Source organism: Larus michahellis, chromosome 4 (assembly GCF_964199755.1).
Source record: "Larus michahellis chromosome 4, bLarMic1.1, whole genome shotgun sequence".
Lineage (NCBI taxonomy): Eukaryota > Metazoa > Chordata > Aves > Charadriiformes > Laridae > Larus > Larus michahellis.
In genome coordinates this window covers 61,050,013-61,066,538 of record NC_133899.1, presented here as the reverse complement: position 1 = coordinate 61,066,538, position 16,526 = coordinate 61,050,013, and the positions used below count along the sequence as shown (strand labels likewise).

General features: G+C 35.2%; 1 protein-coding gene across 6 annotated transcripts in view; it reads left to right on the top strand.

The window, feature by feature from the left end:
• The window catches only part of STRN3 (striatin 3), a 66,383-nt gene that overhangs the window by 43,802 nt on the left and 6,055 nt on the right, over positions 1-16,526 (top strand). For all 6 annotated transcript variants that reach the window (XM_074585103.1, XM_074585099.1, XM_074585102.1 and 3 more), the window contains 5 exons: positions 4,733-4,866; positions 11,948-12,123; positions 12,255-12,302; positions 14,500-14,621; positions 16,244-16,411. In XM_074585103.1, the coding sequence (XP_074441204.1) occupies positions 4,733-4,866; positions 11,948-12,123; positions 12,255-12,302; positions 14,500-14,621; positions 16,244-16,411 (648 nt within the window). The remainder of the gene's footprint in view (positions 1-4,732; positions 4,867-11,947; positions 12,124-12,254; positions 12,303-14,499; positions 14,622-16,243; positions 16,412-16,526) is intronic.

The following is a 16,526-nucleotide window of genomic DNA, read 5'->3' as shown; positions in this document are numbered from 1 at the left end:
GGTTCTCTTATTCTTCCTTCACCCCTACCCCCACAAATGCCTGTCACCAAGCAAGCAGAAAAATAGTTTTGCAGGGAGGTTTTTCTGTTGCTCTCCCAAACTACTGTTTTACAAAAGTGTCTGTCTTCCTGCCTTCTCTTTTACTGTCTTGCCTTTCCTCTTTGTTTTTTATTTACAACTTAAAGTTGAACTAGTATCGAATTTACCTGTGGAGTGCAACTGAAAAACCTACTGGTGAAGTTCCACTTGCTAAAACTTGTGACTGTACATTTAGGTTGTATTTAGGTTTAGTATTGACATGCTTTAGGTTGCCTTTTAGCCTTGTTAAGGTATTAAGGGCATGTGTCCCTACAGTTACAGTTCCCTTAGTCTGTATTAGGCTGTAACGTACATGTTATGCAAGAAATGCAGATGTTCATTGTAAAGGACAGGCCATATAGCTATTGTCTCTTTCAGAGACTTTACATCTAAAATAATATTGGACAAAACAGTCTTTCTGAAGAAATAGATGCTAAATTTGAATTTGATGGGGACTGTCTTTCATTGCCTGGTTACTGTACACAAACACTTCAAATCAAATTGTCCACACTATTTGCAAATAAACTGTGCCTTCAGGATTATATTTTCATGGTATTTAATGTGTTTGTATGTTTTCAGCTTATCAGTGTAGTTTGGGCTTTATCTCTACCATCATATCTGCTAATTGTGGTTTCTACATAACTTTTAAACTTGAATATTAGGGTGTAAATTTTGCTGTTTGATCAGAATTTCTATCCTGAATACTACATGGTTTTAAAGTTCTTGTCTATACCGTGTTGTGCAAAGCTGTAAGCGAACAAGCTTAGTGTTGTCTTTTAATTCCTTCTAGGCCTGTCTTTCGTTAACAAGGCCGAATACTTTCATTATCGTAAACTGCAGATTTTGCTTAATTATTTTCTTCAACTGTGTTTTAAAAGCTGCGCTTTCTTGCTGGGACACACTAGCCTATGCTGATGAATATTACCAAGTCATAATGTTCTTGTGAATGTCCCTAAGGTTTATGCTACAGTCTGAAGTGTTACAATTCTGAGGTAGTGGTTGATAGTTTAGTTTTCGTGTAGAGAACAAAGTGTTACTCAGCTCATTTTTTTTTTTTTTCTTTGAGGTGATGAGGGGGTTCAGGGGGGAAAGTAAACTATGGTTCTAATTGGCTGGGAATGTACCTTTTATACCTCTAAAGGTGTGGATTTTGGTTTGGGGTTTTTTTCCTCCTCTTAAGTGCCTGGTTAAATATGATGAGAAAATAGTTATGTGATAATTGCACTTTATAGTTTAGGCCATAAGAATGTGGGGTTTCCATTTCACCATATTGCATGACTTTCAGAAACAGAATCAAACGCTGCATGATTTTCCATTCACTGTATTGTACAGAGACTTACTATTTCGTGTGTTGCTTTTCTTTTTCAATATCTATAGATTGTGGGGATGTGTTCTATAGACTGACAAAAAAAAATAGCAGGAACAGCTAATTGCTTGGGCGTTAACTGCTGCTTTTGGTGTACCACATATTAAATTTCTGGAAAACAAGATCAAGATGGCCCTGATATATAGTAAACAACAACAGCATATATGAACATACATATTTCATTAGAGACTAAAGCAGATTCAGTCTGTATAAGTATTACGGCTTGATTTTGACTTAATTATGTAGATGTTAAGAATTTGAAGGTAAGAAGTGCTGGCTAGGATTCGCCAAGCAAATATTTAGTCATAGCATTTATTTTTTTTTAACCTAGTTTCACATACAAAGAAACATGTACTATCCCACAGATTTTTACTTGGTATTTATTGCTTGCAAACCCAGTTAAACATATATATTGTTCTATGAGGAGAATATTGTACTCTGTTAGAAAAATAATTTTTTTTTTTTAAGATTAAAAGCATTCAATAAGTAATTTAACTTTATCATTTGCCTGTATCTATTGATAGGTTGTTTTTGCTTGGGTGTTTATGTTGAGTAGCTATAACATCATGCATCTTTCATCGCATTACTTTTCTACCTTTTTTTTATAAAAACTGCTTGCAACTATTTTTTAAACTTCTTTGTGTCTTATTTTAAAATAAAATATACATATTGGCAACTTTAGTAATGAGAAATATGCTTCTAAATTTCAGATAGCTTGAATTTTGAAGCTTTAAATAAGGATATTCATCTGATGCACAAAAAGTTTGATAAATTTATTATATAGACTCTTAATGTGGTAGTATTTTTCTATGGTAGTGCTTCATTTTTACTATATAGCATATGTAAGTTGATCTGTTAAAGACAGTTAACACTAATTTCACAAAGAATTAGTATGACAAGTTCAGGGTCTTACTTAAACCTTGTGGGCCTGTGCTAAAGATCAGAGAGGAGTCACAGCATCACAACAGGGACGAAAAGCGTCAAGTTTAAAATGAGCATGTTGCCTCAGTGGTCAGCAGCTCTGTTCTATAGTGGCTTCAGAGATTTGGCTTGTAAATGGATACTTGCATTTGAGAGGCTGGGACCTTGTCAAGTAAAAGTATTGCAGTCTTTCTGTGGGAGACAAAAATAAAATAAAATAAAATGCAACACAAACCCAACCAACCAATGACAGCAACAACAACAACAAAACCTAAAAAGCCCCTGGGTTCCTTTTGTAGCCTTTATAATTTATTTTTTTTCTCCCACTCTTTTTCTGTCAGAAAAGAACCAGGAAAAACTTGGTCTCTGAAGTAATTGAGGGCCTAATTGTTACTCGTTTGAGGATTTCACAATTTAGGTTTGCCCAGAGAATGTCTGTGATGTTATTTTATTTCTTGCTTCATATAAAGCATTATTTGTGTCACTTAACTCAGACACTTTTCACTTAGAAATTCTAAACTCATCTAATAATGATGGATGACTGGATGTACCCTCACCCCTGCAAAAAAAGCCCCAAACCCAAAAACCAATAATATGGGAAATAGGTGGGAACATGGAAAATAATTAGGTGTTTTCTAGGATTATGGCTTTTTCTGAAATATAGGTGGTTTGGAATATACTGTCAGATTGAGAAGTTTAGCAAAATATTAATGGAAATGAAAATTTTATTCATATAAGGACATGGTAAGCTATTTTTGGGCAGTTAATTTAATGTAGTATTCTCATGAGTCAAGACTTTTGTGTGGATTGCAAATATTTTAAAAAGAGGTGATTGTGCACCGTTAGAATACTATTTGCTCTTTTTATGGAATTTTAGGAACAGCAGTCCTTATGTAGATGATACTCTTAGATTCTCACAAACAGTTGTGTTGCCTGTACTAATAAAGTTACATTATTTTGATAGTACAGTAGCTCTCAAGCATTAGAACTTGTTTTATTCTTGAGAAGTGATTTTTTTTTTTGATCTAGCTGGGCTGGCTCCTCTTTGCATAGGCATAGCAATGATCCCGGACATCTTAGCTTGTACCTGGTCTTAGTTACTTTTCTTCAGCTGGAGTGGAACATAACTAGATTACCATTCAGGTAGTGGAGATACAGAGTATTAAAGATGCATGTTCAAAAAAGGAATGTTTTGATTATAATCCAGTCCTCTTGTTTGGAACTTTTTTTGTAAGACAAAAACCAGGATGTGGATGTTTTCAAGGTTTTTTTGAGAGGATTAAAAACAAAGGGTGGTGTTAAAGTGAGACCATAACTCTCCATTCCAAATCAATGAAATCCAAAAGTCAAGCAAGTTTTATTTTTAAAGATATCAAATACGATTTAATGTATTTTGTACATGTTTGCACTTAGCTAAAGTTCACACATATCTAAAGTTTAAGTACTCTACCTAACAAGTGTACCAATTTTTGCACAGAAAGGAATACTGCTAAGTAAAAGCAGCATCTAAAATATACTAAAGTATTACGATGTTTAAGCCTTTCTTCCTATTCCTCACTGCTAAAATGATATTTGTGGGTAGAAGGAGATATACAGAATTGTTGAATAGTGTAAAGAATATAGGTGAAAATTTGAAACTTTTGTTATTCAGATATGAATTCAAAATGAATGGTTATATATAATCTGTATTAATTCTAAATTATAATTAACAGAAATGTAAAATTTTAATTTGGGGAAGGCATAGCTAGCTAAGATAAATATCAGTTGGGTGTATTTTTAAATTAGAATCAAAAATTAGGCTGAGAAGGTAAGAGAAGGAATTCATGAATAACTGTTTTTTGCATTTTTTTAATCATTTGAAAAATCAAAGTGAAGAGATGTTTGGTACGAGGCCTTTAGCCTGAGAGATAAAAAATACTCACATATGCAACTAGAGATATTTGAAATAGTACAATATGTAGTATAATAATAGTATAATGTAAAAATATATTATTTGCAAATGGATAGAAGGCAGATAGCATGGTGTTAGTGAATGAAGTATTTAGCTGAGAATTTGGAGACCTGGGATGTACGTTTGATGTTGCAATGTAAAGTAATGTCAGTCAAGTCACTTGTCAGTGGTATTGAACACCTCTGTAAAATCAGTTGAAATCAAATGACAAATCATGCTATGAGTGATGTATTTAATATGTGTGTGTTTGCACATGTGTGTGTGTCATCATGCTCTTTTTTTTTTTTCAGTTGGGTCAGTAATGCATCCAAGTTTGGTTTTAAACTCTGCTTTGCTTTTAAGTGATGAATAATGCAGTTTTTAATCAGTTTGAATTATTACATTGAGACTTAAAGAAACTGTTTTGTTCTTTGTAGCTGAGCCAATAACGTTTCCACCTGGAGGAGGCAAGTCATTTATTATGGGTTCTGATGATGTGTTGTTAAGTGTACTGGGCCTTGGAGACCTTGCAGACTTGACAGTAACAAATGATGCAGACTATAGTTATGATGTAAGTGGAATTTTATTTTAAAATTTTTTATACCGTTTTATTTAATCAGTAATAGTTGGGTCCCCTCTCCCCCACCCTGAACATTACAGATGTGGAAAACAGAGTTTCATTAGCAAAAACTATTACTTGGGAGGAGGAGCCCTTGTGAATGGGCTAAGTAATTTGGGTAATCAAAATCAAATGAGATGACTTGTTTGTTTTCTACTTAGATAATTTAATTCAGACTTTGTCATTGGGGGAATGTGTTATGACATAAAATACAGATTGACATCTTGGCATGAATTTGAACAAAAATGGCAATTGCACACTGATACTGAGTATTGAGAAAACATGGCATAAACCACAAATATTGGTAATAACTTACTTTCCTCTCCCCTTTGTGTCTATGTAGTGTTAACAGTATAGACTACATGTGGTAGTATATTTCAGATGTAAGCTTTTAGGGTGTATTTTTATTATAATCCAGAGTGTTCTGACATTCCTTTGACCATGTTTATTAAGCTACTACCAATAGTGGTACATGAATTTTCATTGGCTAGTAATGTATGATGGCTGGTTAGGGAAGTGTTCAGGTAAGTCTTACATATTGTATTGTATTTAAAGTGTCTTGTGGTTTTGGATTGGGGTTGGGTTTTTTTTATTGTTGTTGATAAGGTACCTCTATGGTTTGTTTCTATAACTTTTCAAGTTAGATACGTGGTGCTTGTACCGGAAACCATTACTAGGGATTTTATTAAAATCTGCAAAGTGAAGAAGTAAATTGCTTGTAACTTTTTACAGGGTCTGAAAATACTTGTGTGTGACTACACACCTTTTTAAATCATATTTGTTCTTTAGTATTTATAATTGGTAGGAATATTAATTGCTGTAATGAAGTAAGAGCTAATATTTACATTTCTCCTTTATTGCAGGGTGTTATGTTACATAGTTATATTTCCTGAATAACAAATGAACATGTTAATTATCCATCCTTCTATTTCTGAACAGTATAAAAATAAGTGAAAGGGCTTTTAAAAATATTTGGAGTACTTTCTAAATTTATGTCATATATTGTCGTGTTCACAGTAAAGGTTAATATTCAGGTTGTCTGTTTCATTTTTAAATGACGTAACACTTCTGGGAAATCAGATAACTTCAATTTCAGCTCCTTCTACTTTAACTTTCTCAGGATTTTGCCTTCTGTCTAGCTTAATCTCTTGTAAAATGTGACAGACCTGAGGATCATGTACAATTCTTTAAAATTATCACTTTTTTAAAAAAAGTTTCAGTGAAATTCAATTGAGAGTGCTTTAGGGCAGCTTAAATTTGAAACATCTACTAGTAGTAACTTGTAAATGCTCCTGTCTGTATCTTCATTGAAGAATTTTAAAAAGTTTGGTTTAATTCTAACTAGCACAAGGAAAAATATTTATTTTAAAGCAGTTCAGAATGTTAAATCAAGCTTCTGAACTTGGCAGTTGATTAGTTTCTCTAAGTTTTATTTCCATTATACTGACAGCAAATGTGAGGCATCAAAAAACTAAATTTTATACTTTCAGTAGTGAGGCAGCTACAGTTATGATACTAGATCACAAATTGTTTTTGCAGTTGCATTGCATTTTATGTCTGTCCTATTCCCCAGCTCATAACTTTGGACTACCAAGGTCTGGTGGGTCACATTTGCCCTTCATTAAATCTAAAACATAAGGTGACAACATTTGGCTCTTACGACACATGTGTGTAACTACAGAATCTTCTCATTCTTTTTTCTTTAAAACTCTTAAAATATTGGTTAAGCACCCTTCTTCTTCTGCCCGCCAAAATCCCAAGTCAGCCTGTATGCTGGACAATTAATGCATGGACTAATTGGTATGGTGACCCTTAGGATTGGTCTGTAGTATTGTTTTTTGCATGGCTCCATTCTTGGTTGGCTATTTTTAATCTCATGAGAATGATTATCAACCGTAATTAATAGCATAAATTCCAGTATCTGTATAACTCCGGTATTAGCAGAATGCTTTATATCTCTATTATAGATCATTATTATCTGTGGTTCTCCAATTAGCTCTCCACTGAGAATAACTGTATACGTAGAAGGAACAAGAAGTTCCTGGGCTGAAATGATAGCAGTCTGGAAGAACAGTGAGAAGCATCATTCTTCTTGTACTTAGGCATTTTTGGTTGGTTTTGGCTACTGTCAGAGGCTGATGCTGAGCTAGAAGTACTTTAGATCAAAATAATGCAATCATTAATATGTTCTGATGCCATAATGGCAAATACATGCCATACTTCTTTCTATGCTAAAGAGATTGCAATAATGTCTTTGATGTAAAGGAAGGAATTTGTGATGTTTCCTTCAAGAACTCTAGCAGTCTAGGTAAAATTGGTCTGTAGAGGACAGCCTGGGAGAGACTTTCAGAAGCAAGATTGGTTTTGATGAAAATGTCATGCTTGAGTGCAGCATTGCAACTTTGCAATGCGTTATTCTCCTCTGTGAAGTACAGCTTCTTCATAAAATAGCGTGTAGCCATTTTGCTTATTCCAAGGAGTATTTACAGCTGAGCCAAGACAAACTCAGGATGCATTACAATGAATAATATAATTGATACCAACTGATCAGATTGTTTCAGGAGAATTTGTGGTACTTGTGACAGACCTGACAATGCAGTTTTTATTCTTCAAATAGCAAGACAGAATAGAACTTGAGAGTTGCCTTTGCTCTTGGAAAACTTAAAGCAGAGAATACAGGTCATAAATATGCAAGTATGAAATACTGTCCGAGCTAATACGGAATCTGGAACAGAAGGCAGTACCTCACAAATTCGTTGGACTTTCAAAATTTTCTCATCTAGACCCTTCCTTAGAGGCTCTTTAATTACAGCATGGCTTGGGAGCATCTCTCTCAGCGTGTGGGGAGATGTTATCTCGTGCCTTAATATGTGGCTATTTCAGGAGGTGCAAGATGGAAGTAATTTTTTGCTCTCTACTGGATCATTCACCAAATAGGAGTGAGAAGTAATTGACCATAATTGTCACTTGGTTTTCCTGCTTCCTATGCAGTCCTTTCCAAGGGCTCTTAAGGATTATAAACATATCTGAAAAATGTGGGGTGGCTTCTGACTTCTTCGTGTGTCGGGATAGATAAACTTGAATTATCAAATAACACAAATGGAAATGATTATTTTTTATATTTTTATTTAAGAAAGAAATCTCTGTCCTGTCGTGGATATGAAGAGATTGTGATGGAGAACTAATAGCGTCTCAATTTCAATGTTCCTTCAGGTTAAAAATTCCTTGATAGTTCTTAACTTCTGAAGTTGTTTCCACATAACTGTGGATCTACAGTGCAATAAGATCATGTCTTACCTTGTACCTGTAATATGCTACTCATAGGACATCTTAATCTCCTTCCGTTTTGAGCGTAGCTGAAGCCACCTCCTTTTCCAGTAAATCTCCAGATAAGCAGATAATGTTAAACTAAATTAATGTTTAAGTAAAACACCAACAAAAAAAAACCACCCCCCAAAACACTTAATATTCCCACTTCCTGCATTTTGCTCCCAATAGGTCCCTCCATGCTCTTCAGATACCTTGTGTGAGCCATTATAGTGCATGAATAAATAAAGCCATAAGAGGATTCCACTAGCTTTCATGTATCGGTCCTTGATGAGTGTTGTATTTTGAAAAGGAGAGGATGTGTGGATAGGGATTAAGTTTTAAATCTTAAGAATTTCAATTATAGCTGAAGGTTTTTTTCTGGATGTGAATGATTTAGTGCACAAGTTGTCCGCCAGACTAGTCATCTAAGTGGTAGATACTGTAATACAGTACAGGCATCCCAAGTCATGTCTTTTTTGATACCTCATTCTTTATATTTACCTCAGTGTGTGTAGTTGTTTGTATCCTGAGGGAGTGCTATTGTTACCAAATCAAATGCTCCTGTGTGTATATTCTCGGATTCCATAGCTGCACAGGATGGTGGTGGCTTTCTGCTGTATGACTGGATGCAAAATGGAAAGTCCTCGTTTATCAGGGCATCTGAATTTGTTGTGACTGATTGGAGATTTCCATTATCAAGAAAAAAGTAACATTAAAACATTAAAAGACTGAAAGACTGACTATAGTTACTAATTATTGCTTTCTAATTCCTCTGTTTGCTGTAGGCGAGTAGTTGATTGAGATAGGGAAATACGTGTCTCTTTACTATGCTGTAAAGATTCTGTTGACTGTAAGGCCAAGGAAGAGCTTCCTTCCTGATGTCTTTTTTTTTTTTGTGTGGTTTGTTTGATTTTGGGGGATGGGTGTGGGTTGGGTTGGGGGGGGGTGGTGGTTTTTTTGTGTTTGTTTAGGTCAGGTGTAGTTTCTTCAGTCTGGTTTGCTGGTGGTTTACAAGGCAGAACGAATAGATTGCTTGCCTGTGTTCCCATACAGACAAACCTTAGCCTTGCAGCAAGGATGTCAAGATTCATTGGAAACATGGATGGGTGAAAAGAATTTTAAAAAAAAATCAGCTTATTTATAACTAGATTTCTAGGAAGGTGTACATGGTGTCTTCTAAAAGAACCAAGCTGTTCAAGTCTGTTTTAAAAAAAAATTAAGGCTTTAAAGCTATACTTAAGATAGAAAATGTGCCTTGTTTTTCGTAACTTCTGTAAATTCTGTACCTTGCATTTTAGCAGATTCCTTTAACTGCTGAGAACAAAATTAATGTTGCAACAGCCATTTTAACAAAAATGATTTACCGAACTTTTTTCCTTTTTTTGAAGAATTAGAACCACTGTATTCAGTCCTGGTTTTCTTGTATTGTCTCTTCTTCACAACTGTAATAGAAATCAGTGTGGTGCGAATGCACATTGCACCCAAATAATCAAGGTCTAATCTGGGCCATAACAACATGTGCTAAAATCAGCCATTGCTATTTCAAATGTTTGGCTTTAATTTCTCTTGTGGCCCCAAATGACCACAAGTGCATGAGGGAACATGAGTTAGCCAGGTGGATGAATATATTACATGATGAGGATTAAAAAGATAAAGGGACTTTGCTAGAAAATGCCATATTTTTTTTCTCGCTTTTGATTCAGGGAGGTGCATAACTGCGCAAGTTGGGCTGAAAACTATTGAGTTTTAATGCAGAACTCCAGAATTCCACTCTGTTCCCTGAAATAAAAGATGTTTTATTTTAATGGAGCTTTTATATAATATGCTGCGTAGTGCTAAATAACTTAAATCTCAGTAAAAATATTAATTATTCAGTATACTCTGAAGTAGGAAGATTGGAAACAAAATGCTTTGTTATGAAATGTATTTCTTGGATAGTATTAAAAAAAAAAAGTAATTCAGGTCATGTATCTGGTATAACAACTTTCTATCGCTTGATCTGAATTTGGCGTAATTTGCACTTAGGCCATAAATTTACATTAATATAAGGGAAAAGCAAATGTCTTCACATCTGTAACTCAGAACAGTAAATTTCATTATCTGAGCCTTTCTATTTATTTTGATTGGATAGAATCAAATTTAGTTTGAGTGAATAGTGGTAATTCAGTACGGGATATAGATTTGGTCTAAGAATATTTACTACTGTGTATGGCATGTTATGATCTGATTTTTATTTTCAGTCCTGACAGACATAAGGTACTAAGAGTTATTAGCTGTGGGAGATTTTAATCTCTCAACAGTGTTGCTGAAAATCATAGAATAATTTGTTGGAAGGGACCTTTAAAGGTCATCTAGTCCAACCCACCTGCAATGAGCAGGAGCATCTTCAACTAGATCGGGTTGCTCAGAGCCTTGTCCAGCCTGACCTTGAATGTTTCCAGGGATGGAGCATCTGCTACCCTGCTGTGGTAGATGTTCCAGTATTTCACCACCCTCATTGTAAAAAATGTTGTCTTTATAGCTAGTATAAATCTTCCTTCTTTTAGTTTAAAACCATTACTTTTTGTCCTATCGCAACAGGCCCTACCTATCCATATCTTGCGATACTAAGGCCCACAGTTTGGGATTCTGGCCTACAGTTGAGAAACATACTTTAACAATTACATGGTGAATAGATAGTGTGTAAGGCAGAGGATAGGGTTAGTTTCCAGTTACTCTTAGTTTGCTGATTTTGGCCATCTAACTAAAGTCAGTTTTCTAAGCTCCCTTTATAAGTACTTAAGGGGAAGAGATGTATTTCGCCTTATGATGGAGGCTTAGGACAAGTGGGATGTAGTCTTTTAAGAGTCTGCTCTCTGCATAATATAAATTGTATTCATAGCTCTAAATTAGTTTCTTGCAGTCACTAGAAGAGTTTGAGGTTTCCAGGTAACTTCTTCTGAGTTACCTATAATTAACATTAAGCAGTTGTAATTTTTTGTATTTTAGCCTAATAGTCTATAGGTTAAGAGTTTGAATTGGATGGTCACAGTATATAAATGCAAATTTTGTATATATTCCTTCACATAGTAACTAAATTACTGTCTCCCAAGTATATTTAAAACTCATTAAAGACTTAAAAAAAATATTTATATGTAATGTTGTGTTTAAAATCATGGCAAATGCATATTGAATTTTGGATTTCCTATTTCTTTGTGCATACTTGCACATGTGGAAGTATTCAAGAATTTTGTGTGTTTCCTGTCATTCTCAGTCAGGTTACTCATCTGAGGAAGAACGTTCACTAAGAACCTGAAGCTCATTCTAGTTGTGTTCAAGTGATAAGTGCACATTTGACAGTTGTAATCTATTCTTTGCTTGCAGACAACATGACAAGCAATAAAACCTTTATCTTCAGGGAAGAGGCATTAAAGTATCATTGCGCAAAAGGATTAAGACCAGTCTTTGAAAATCAAGGCTTCTTGTCTGTGTATTCAGCGTTGTACTCCTTTCCACTCTGGGGCAAAAGAAACTATTACAATAGAAAAATTTGCAGACTACCTTGCATGCCAGAGAGGGAGTTACAGATGCATATAGGCAGATCAATAGATAAATGCAAACTTAAGCTTGAACATGTATTAGCTGAATCAAAAATAGCATGTTTTCCTAAAATATGGGGAGATATATATTATACATATTTTTAAACCCAAGATAAGATTATGTCTTTCCTTTTCTTTTTTTTAAGCTGCCAGCTAATAAAGATGCCTTCCGAAAGACATGGAACCCTAAGTATACGCTACGCAGTCATTTTGATGGAGTGCGGGCATTAGCTTTTCATCCTGTAGAGCCTGTGCTGGTTACAGCCTCTGAGGACCATACTCTGAAACTTTGGAATTTGCAGAAAACGGTTCCTGCCAAAAAGCAAGTATATGGGTTTTTATAGAACATCAATTGTGTTTTAAATGCCTTTGAAATTGATTAAACTCTTAAATGTTGTCAGAGTTTTTTCAGTAGATACCATGGAGTGTAATAACCCTTCCTTTCTCTTTCAGGAGTGCCTCTTTAGATGTAGAACCCATCTACACATTTAGGGCCCACATGTAAGTGTTTGACATAATTAATGCTTGATAAATTTATTGTCGTTATCACATGGGTTCATAAGACACCTCAGTTTTAAAGCTGTAAATGTATTCTATTTTTACATTGTATAGACAAGGCCTGTCATACTTGGTACAAACAAGTAAATACTGAGTCCCTGTCATGAATTGCATAGTCCATGAAAAAATAATGACAAATGTGGTTAGTTGCAATGGAAAGGAGAAGATGATAATGAAATCACCTGAGTGATGCCCGTGTCTTGGACAGTGGATTTTATATATAATATGTGAAGAAGATAAATAAGGTAGAATTTATTAGTCTTGTCTATTATCTTCAGATACAGGTCTGAGGAATTAAAAGTACAGATGCAATCATCAGGAAAAAACAACCCCCAACCATTTCAATGTGTGAAAAATCAGGAGCTCAAGCAAGTGACTAGAGGGTTCTGGTTTGGTTTTTTTTTTAGGGGCTTGAACAAGAATAAGAGATAGAACTTCATTGCCATGCTATATCTACTAATTTGGCCTATCCTGGCAACAAAATTTTATCTCTTATTGCAACGTCAACTCAGGATTCCTCTTTTCCCATCTTAAGTTTGCTGCTTTCTGTGCAGATGGTGGTTCATTATGCACCATAATAAATATTCTTATTTCTGATTGGGGTCCAGCCCAAAATCTTCGGAAAGCAGATTGCACAAACTAGTTTGAAACAAGAAAAGGTCTTCGTGGCAGACGGTGACAGTGAGCTAACATGAATTAAACAATGTTAATAAAACATGCAAGTTGAGCTGACTTGTAAAAAACTCCTAGCGATTTTTCAGCTCGCATTAACTGCTTTATTACTGCCTGAGTTCCAGTTGATAAATTTGAATTCTGCTTCCTTCCAATAAGAAGGCTAGACAAAAATGTGCAGTTCTTAGCTAGTTGCAGTAGTTTGAGTGCATTTTGCTTATATAAAGACCCGTTCTCCAAACCAGGTAGCAGGTAAGCTTCACAAAAGCTCTTTGATAAGCATTGAAGTGGATAATACTTCCTGTGCTGACCTTGACCAAAAAAAAAAAAAGAAATTAGTAGTTTGTATTAGGGAATCTGCACATACTATTGTCACTGTCCTCCTTCCCGTAAGCCACTGGATAGAATAGTAGTGTCTTATTTTTGTGCTTATTAGCTAAAGTGTAAAATATGCTTCCTTAGGGCTGGGTGACTAATTTGTCCTCGTGTAAATACAAGTGCTCTTTTGAGTAATAGAGGGTCACTGACCAGTTGAATTTTCCTTCATATCTCTTTGTCTAAATTTTGGCTTTGGTTACTGAATGCCAACAGGGAAGGTTTGGGAGAGTTCGATCCCCACCCTCTGGCTTCTCATAAGCCTGGTACCAAAGTAATTTTACTATTTTTTCTCTCAGGCAGGCTTTGATCAAACGTTCCCTTTCAGGCCAGCTTCATTCTTCACTTTTCCAAATATGTAGGTGAATTCAACCAATAATCTTCCTTTTCACCATCTTCAAATATGTAATTCTAGTTTGCTCATCTGCACGTAAACAACTGGTAAATGCCTTATATCCTGGGTATGGCCTGTCAAATGAGCCAGGCATCTAATTTGGGGATATGGTTTTATAATACAGTTAAACCTGACTTACTAGAGTGTCTAAAGGAGTAGACGTCCTGCTTCCTGTGGGCTACAGCTTGTGCTTGTCTGATATCACAGCAAATAGGTTGAAGAAGTTAAACCAGTAGAAGCCTAACTTTGGCCAAAAAGTACTCTTTCTAGGATCATTTTTCTGAAACAGTTTACTGGGGCATAGATTACTGTTGGTTCCTAAAATAGGATGAGAAGATAGTTTGGTGCAGAGAGGAGCTGCAACCACATCTTTCAGCGCAGCTAGCTGTTAGATTGGCATAGATGCATTGTAAAAACTCACTGTTTGTAGGTGTAGTTACTGTAGCTTCTGAGAAATAAAGTGGTGTTCTTTGAATTCCTTGAATTTTGATAGTTTTAGCTAATCTGTTATGAATGTTTTAATACAAGTTGGTATCACTTGTTGAGATTTTTAAAAAGGTTTTAACAGAATTGGTTTTGTAGTTTGAATTTTTTAACTGCCTCATACAATCCAATTTTTTTTTTAAAGTAGATAGCCAAATTTTCACTTCTGTCCCGTAGGCTATATCAGTAAACTTCTTTTTCTCTGTCTCCCAATAGTGGACCTGTATTGTCATTGGCAATTAGTTCCAATGGAGAACAGTGTTTCAGTGGTGGTATTGATGCAACCATCCAGTGGTGGAACATGCCGAGCCCTAACGTGGATCCATATGATACCTATGGTAAGTACCTTTTAAAAGATAAACAGCTCATGACAATTGTCTTCAACATTCATTTTCTGATTGTTGTGAATATCTTTTCTAGAGCTTTTGTGAAATATAACTGCCATTTATCAACTAAATTGTGTGTGATAAACATTAATTATTTATTCTCACTTGCTTTGGTGACATACTTTGTATAGAACTGTAATAAGAAGACTGGCAATTTCAGAGGTTTAAGCAGTAAAGAAAAAGTTAATCGTAACTCTTATTTTTTTTAAGAAGCACGATTACTACTTTGAACCAAAATTCCAAATTTTTGAATGATTATTTATTTCTTCTGATAGGAAATTCTTAGAAAATGAAGATAAGCGTACTCAAATCCTATGTCCCATGTTTCTGATTTGTATCTCAGTTCCCATAACCAATGTCTCTACAATTAAAGAGCTGATAACTGCTTGGAAAACTGCGCATTGCTCTCCTGACATTGATTGTGATCAGCATTTTGTGTTTATTGTAATTCTAAGAGTGCAGTTCCATGGTTGACTGAAGCTTGAATGGAACAGTCAAGATTTCTTCCTCTGTCCCTTGTGTCAGTGTCACGAGTGAGCTAATGCGACAGGCTGCCATAATCTGTAGCAGTGAGATAATGAGGGATGGGAAGCAGTGTTGTCTTGCACCGATTTAGGAAGACTGCTACACCCTGTCCCTTAAAACCAATATATAGATCAAATTGTGCCTCTCTGCTAAAAATTTATGCAACATAGTCTAATTACTAAAAATGGTCTGATTTGTTCATGCGGGTAGGATTGTTGGTATAATTTTCGTGGGCTTCAGACAGAACTATCTCTACTCAAGTGACAAAGTTATTTTTAAAAGAGAGCACTCGAATGGGATGTTTTTCATCCCTAAAGCTTGTTAGCAGGGTTTTGGGTTGCAAGACCAGCTTGTTTTTAATTTCCTGCAAAACTAAATTTTAGTGATTTATCTGGCTTTATTCCTTTCCATTTATCTCTTTTCTCTTGCTTCTCAAAGCCTGGTAGAGAATAGATTAAAAACCCCTCTGTAAAAGACAACAATAAAGTATCAGGGAGAATAAAATAGGAATGTGTGTCCCCATTCCACAATAGAAATAATCTTGTTTTAATTATTAGAGTGCTTTAAAGTTTTAGGGCATGCCCCTGTGTCAGCAGAGTACGGTGAGTAAAAACAGGATTAGGTGTCAGTGTTTAAGTGGAAAGTGGATTCTCTTAGGCTTTTTTACACCTTGTACAGAGGAAGGGCTGTGACCAAGCATCTTTAAGATGGTGAATTTGAAGGGAAGAAGCAGGTGCCTCAAAGAGGAGGTGGTAATAAGCGTGTCTTATTCTGGAAAAAGGGACATAATTGTTTGTGCAGTTTTTTGATTGATTTGATGGGGTTTTTTGATTGTTATTCTTTTTCTGCTTTTTGCTTTGTTTTTGAGAAATCTGGCAGTGGTTGTGCAAAATGATCTGTGTAATATTGTAGCTATTGCTTAAACAGGAAGGGCTGGGGGGGTTATATGGCCGTTTTATGTGGAATTTAATTTGTATTAAGTACAAGAAATACTTATTTAATGTTTCTTTACTAAAAAGGTTTCATTTCTGAACTTTTGTTTTTTCCAGAGCCAAACGTTCTAGCTGGCACATTAATTGCTCACACAGATGCAGTCTGGGGTCTTGCTTACAGCGGTATAAAGAATCACTTACTGTCTTGTTCAGCAGATGGCACTATTAGATTATGGAACCCACCAGAAAAAATGCCCTGTATTTGCACTTACAATGGAGAGAAAGGTAAGTTTTTCCAGTGGTTCTGAAAATCTGTTATGAGTCAACTGATGATGCGTCCAGGTTCATTAATCTCCATTTAGGTATCAGGACTAAAGGGAAAAGATCTTTTAATAAAGTA